Raw genomic sequence first — 5103 nt, forward strand, 5'->3', positions numbered from 1 at the left:
TAAACCCTATCAACATGAATGATGACATATAAATCCACTAGCATAAACACATTTTGGTCTAATTATTCAATTGAACCTTGCTCTATTTAATACTTCATGATAGTAGAACTTTTTACCTTGTTTACAAATTAATCTTGAAGTCTTAACTAATCAACCAATCACATCCCAAAATTTGGAATTTCGAGGCGGCTAAACGTAAATGCAAAGTTTCTGGATTCCCCCAACTACCATTATTTACCCAAATCTATATTGCTGAGTTGCCAACCTAATCTAAGAGAAACAACATAACATTTCAAATTAAACAGCGGAATACATTGTGAGCACACTTGTCTTTTCAATATGCTCCTATCTCAGGGTAAAAATTAAAGGGAACATCATTCAAACACGAATTAAAAAAAAGGAAGCAACAACTCCCATTTTGGAATGTGATTTCACAATCTTTTCACTGCCATGTGGAATACATACATTCTAATTATTTACAACACATGGTGGTAGGTGATTATAGGGATAACAAAATCCGAACCATTCGATAAATTTTATATTGATCCGTAGATTTATTTTTGAAAAAGTGAATGGGTTTAGTAATATTAACTCCCGTCCCGCTCCACTGTCATTCTTAAGTGATGCGGAGTGGGAATAAGGTAGAGCTCGCTTCTTCTTCCAACAGAAGCACCAAAAGCCTCAGTCATGTCTAGATCCTCATTTTTCATTCCATTAGGGAGTTTCCAATCAAAATGGGATAGTAATTTTGCAAGGGAAAGCTCGACAACAGCCATGCCATATGACATGCCAGGACATATCCTCCTTCCAGCACCAAAGGGAATAAATTCGAAGTTAGCCCCTTTATAGTCAACTGAACCATCGATGAATCTCTCTGGATAGAACCTCTCGGCTTCATTCCAGCAGTTGGAATCTCTTCCAATTGCCCATGCATTAACGATCACTCTGGTTTTGGCTGGTATCTCATATCCATTAATCTCACATCTCTCACTATTTTCTCTTGGAATTAGCAAAGGTAGAGGAGGGTGTAATCTTAGAGTTTCCTTTATAACCAGCTTCAAGTACTTCAGTTCATGAAGGTTTGACTCGTTAACATCCCCTGTTTTGTCATAGAGTTCCCTCACCTCGGCTTGTGCTTTTCCAAGGATCCTAGGATTTTTCATCATTTCCGACATTGCCCATTCTGCTAGAGTTGCAGATGTCTCAGTTCCACCCAAAAGAATATCCTGAAATGATGTTCTACTTAGTTACGGCGCAAAACATCTTTTTACAGTTTTCAAGCAACTAAAAGAAGCAAGGAGTCATATATTTGGACACTGAATAAATCTTGCTTCCCAAAGATATCAACCTGAAGTTTGAAGTAATTTGATGTTTGAGCATGTTAAATTTATAGGACTATATAAACCCATATATAAACACGCAAGATATGATATATGAAACCACTAACCAGGATAACAGCTTTGATGTTGTTAATTGTTAAGGGAAACTCAAGTCCTCCATGATCCTGAAGATTCAGAAGAACATCAACTAGATCCTCTGTTACATCAACACTGTCCTCCGGATTTGCACTGCTATCTCTATGTTCTTGAATGATGCTCTCAAGCATTGTGTCTATATCATGGTGAAACCTCTCAAGTTCGGCTCTCATCCCACTGAGATCCGGAAGAAATTTGATGGATGGAAACAGATCAGCAATATTAAAACCAGCCATAGCTTCCACGAATTTCTTTAGAAATGAAATGAATGCTTCGTGTTTCTTGCACCTTCCTGCGAAAGCAGTCCTTAAAATGATGTTATATGATAAATTGCATAACATTTCTCCAAGGCTGATTTCCTTTCCTGTCTTAGAAAAGATGGATCTAATTAAACTTGACACCTGCTCTTCTCTGACTGAACGGAATGATTGTACACGTTTCACACTGAGCAGCTCCAATGTGCAAACTTTTCGAAGTTGCCTCCAACAGCTTCCATATGGTGCAAAAGCAATATCTGAAAGATTGTATAATACGATTTCTGCACCAAGGAGAAAGGGCCTGTTAGCAAAATTGATATCATGTGTTTTCATCACTTCTTTAGCAGCCTCTGAAGAAGAAACAATAACGTGTGATAATTCACCAAGTTGTAGTTGCATTACGGAACCATGTCTTTTGGCTAATTCCGCCAAGCGCTGATGGGGAAGTGCAAATATTAAAAGATGCAAGTGCCCTATAATAGGTAGTTTCCATGGTGCAGGAGGTAGATTTTTGGGTGTCTCCTTTATTTTGGATCTCATCCATAGTTTCAACACCATGAAAATGAACACAAGGAAGGTGAAGGACAAGGGGAGCAACTTATCCATGGTAAACCTATGCAAAACTTAAGGGTAACCTGTTCTTAACTTATACAGGTTTCTGTTATTGAAATTTGTGCCTGTCAAAACTGATGGCTTGAAAATCTCGTCTTTTGTCACTAGAACATAACAAACTTGAAGAGTATTGCAATTTAATATTTGATAAATAGCAATGCCGGGTCTAGGCCGGGGGCCTAAAATGGGAAATTTTGATTTTTGGCTCTTTACAATTTATAAAATCTTTAAGTTAGTATAGTTAAAACTGTACTTTGATCTTTAAAATGACAAAATTTTGATTTGGAATATGGTATTTTGATGATGATTTTGGAATCTAAATTAAAAAATTACGATTATCCGAACCAAACTGAATTCTTTTATTAAAATCCCATTAATCATTCATAACAAAAGTCTCAAACATATAAAAGCTAATTTGCTTTAATCTTTTATTTGAAACCCCATTGATAGCAAAATTTGTCTTTTTAATATATTTATTTTGGCTAATTATTGAATAAAATGTTATTAAATTTGAGCTTTTCTTATCGGAATGAAATTGATATGTTAAATTCAAATTCTTACAAAAATAGAGCTAAATCAGAACAAAAAGTAAAGAGGAAGGATAGATTGAAAGATTGAAGGTTTGATTTTAGCTAGATTTTAGCACTAGAATTGTGTATAAATATTTGGGCTGACTTGGCTTTGGAATGAATCAATTCTTTACTCTTTTTAGTACATGCTATTTATAACCTAAACCAAAATGGTCAAATTTGCTACTGAGTCGTTGAACGAATAATGTGAGCTCCCACCTGAACTTCCAACTGACCAAACTTCTGATAATCTACAAGAAATCAAACACAACGGACGTGAGAAAATCATTGCTTAGTAAGTTCATATTAAAAATAAACTTTAACTTATTATAAGGAACTTAACTTAAACATTTCACAATTTAATTCACAATCAAGGTCATGACCAGTTCATTTATTTCTTATACACATCACAAGTCTCACAAAGTTAGTGAGTTCATATATATGAAACATGTAACCTTATCATGACATGAAGCATATACAAGTAAACACATTTAAAACTCAATTCAACCATCACATATTCATTTCACATTTCACATTTCGTTTCAAATATTCATATCAAAAGTCTCCTTTCATATATCTATTTTCATGTAACAATTTCATATAATCACTTGATGAACCAAATGAAGTAACATCGGATATGCAGGAACGATGCTCACACGACTTGTGAAGAATTTACAACAAATGCAGGACCTTAACCATTTTCATTTCCATTTATTTTATTTCGCTTAATTTATTTTGCAATCACGGTTTTTTTTTGCTTTATTTTATATGCATATATATATATATATTTTCTTTTAATCTTATTATCTTTATCAACTAAAACCCCTTTTTATTTTCCAGCATTGCAACGCATAGGTCATGGGCAGGACTATTACGACGACAGTAATTTTGGTCATGAGAAAAGGCAAAATTAGATAACTAGTCTTTGTGGATTTGACCCTACTACTCTATATTTCAATATACTGTTATTTTTTTCGTAGGAATTTATATTTGGTAATTTCGACGCCCATCAAATTTTGGCACCGTTGCCGGGGGCTAAAATTTTTTTCTAATTTTTTATTGTTTTCTTTATGACTAGGTCGAAACCGGGGACTGTAGAATTTGAACTAGAAATAGAGAAGTTGGCTCGAACATTACAAAGAGAAGCTATTCAACGTGGTAAATGACCACATCTTGACTTCGAAGTAGGATCTTATACCGAAGATATTTTCTCATTTGACAAATTAGATGAAATGACAGATCAAACTATACGCCAACTCGCAGTAGCACCAGATGAACAACAACCGTTATGCATAAATTATCCGGCGGGAGAAACACCAAATATATTTTTTGACAGGTTTTTCCCAGTAGCTCGAGCAACTAAATAAAAGAGGAGTATAGTCAAAATACAACAAAAGGAAGCAGGAGCGATACAACAAGTTGTGTGCAAGTTGCCCACAACATGGCCTGTCTGAACAATCGCTCTTACAATAGTTTTATGAGGGGTTACTCCCAATGGAAATGAAAATGATTAATACCGCTAGCAGAGGGGCGCTTGTGAACATGACTCCTCAAAGAGCTAGAGAAATAATTTCGACTATGGCTGCAAATTCTCAATAGTACTGACCATCTATGGAACCTACGAGAAGGGATCATAAGCTCAGTACTCCTTCCTTAGTAGATAAGATTGATGAACTTACTAATGTGGTTAAAAATATGCTTGCAGGAAAAACGAACCCAGCTCGGTTGTGTGGGATTTGCACTAAGCCTAATCTTCCTACTAACTTGTGCCTGATTTTACTTGAGGACAGAACTACGCAAGTAAACGCTGTTGGAAACTTCCCAGAGCCACCTAAAGGTGTTATGATCCATATTCAAGCACGTACAATACAGGGTAGAGGGATTACCCAGGCCTGAGCTATGGATCAAACCCTCAATACAATCAATCGTATCAAACAAGGCCACCTCCACGTCAGCAATATCAACCTCCAAAGTCATCTCTTGAAACCATAGTAGAGAGGTTAGCCGTTAGCACCGAAAAGTTTGAACAAAAGACTGAAGCACATTTCTAAGAACTAGATCAACAAATAAGTAAGCTTACACTTACGGTTAGTCGTTTGGAGACCCAAGAGAGATTGTCGTCTCAAATTGAGTTGAATCCTCAACATAATGTAAATACTATAACATTGAAAAGTGGAACAGTTTTGAAAA

The 5103-nt window shown here is 35.6% G+C and overlaps 1 protein-coding gene across 2 annotated transcripts; it reads right to left on the minus strand.

The window, feature by feature from the left end:
* Positions 1–389: 389 nt before the first annotated feature.
* Positions 390–2370, minus strand: LOC105781530 (desmethyl-deoxy-podophyllotoxin synthase). 2 transcript variants are annotated; one of them, XM_012606072.2, is made up of 3 exons: positions 2116–2370; positions 1448–2013; positions 390–1226 (listed from the first exon to the last, which is right to left on the minus strand). In XM_012606072.2, the coding sequence occupies exons 1-3, from the start codon at positions 2336–2338 to the stop codon at positions 588–590; spliced, it is 1428 nt and encodes a 475-aa protein (XP_012461526.1). In that variant the 5' UTR covers positions 2339–2370; the 3' UTR covers positions 390–587. The 2 variants fall into 2 exon arrangements, with proteins under 2 accessions (XP_012461526.1, XP_012461519.1); XM_012606065.2 differs by having other exon boundaries at positions 1448–2369.
* Positions 2371–5103: the final 2733 nt, after the last annotated feature.

The sequence above is a fragment of the Gossypium raimondii genome, chromosome 1 (genome assembly GCF_025698545.1).
Source record: "Gossypium raimondii isolate GPD5lz chromosome 1, ASM2569854v1, whole genome shotgun sequence".
Lineage (NCBI taxonomy): Eukaryota > Viridiplantae > Streptophyta > Magnoliopsida > Malvales > Malvaceae > Gossypium > Gossypium raimondii.

Coding starts and splice junctions, on each gene's coding strand:
- LOC105781530 (XM_012606065.2), bottom strand. CDS start 2,338: ATGGATAAGTTGCTCCCCTTGTCCTTCACCTTCCTTGTGTTCATTTTC. Junction 1,227..1,447: donor ACATCAAAGCTGTTATCCTG/GTTAGTGGTTTC, acceptor ACATCATTTCAG/GATATTCTTTTGGGTGGAAC.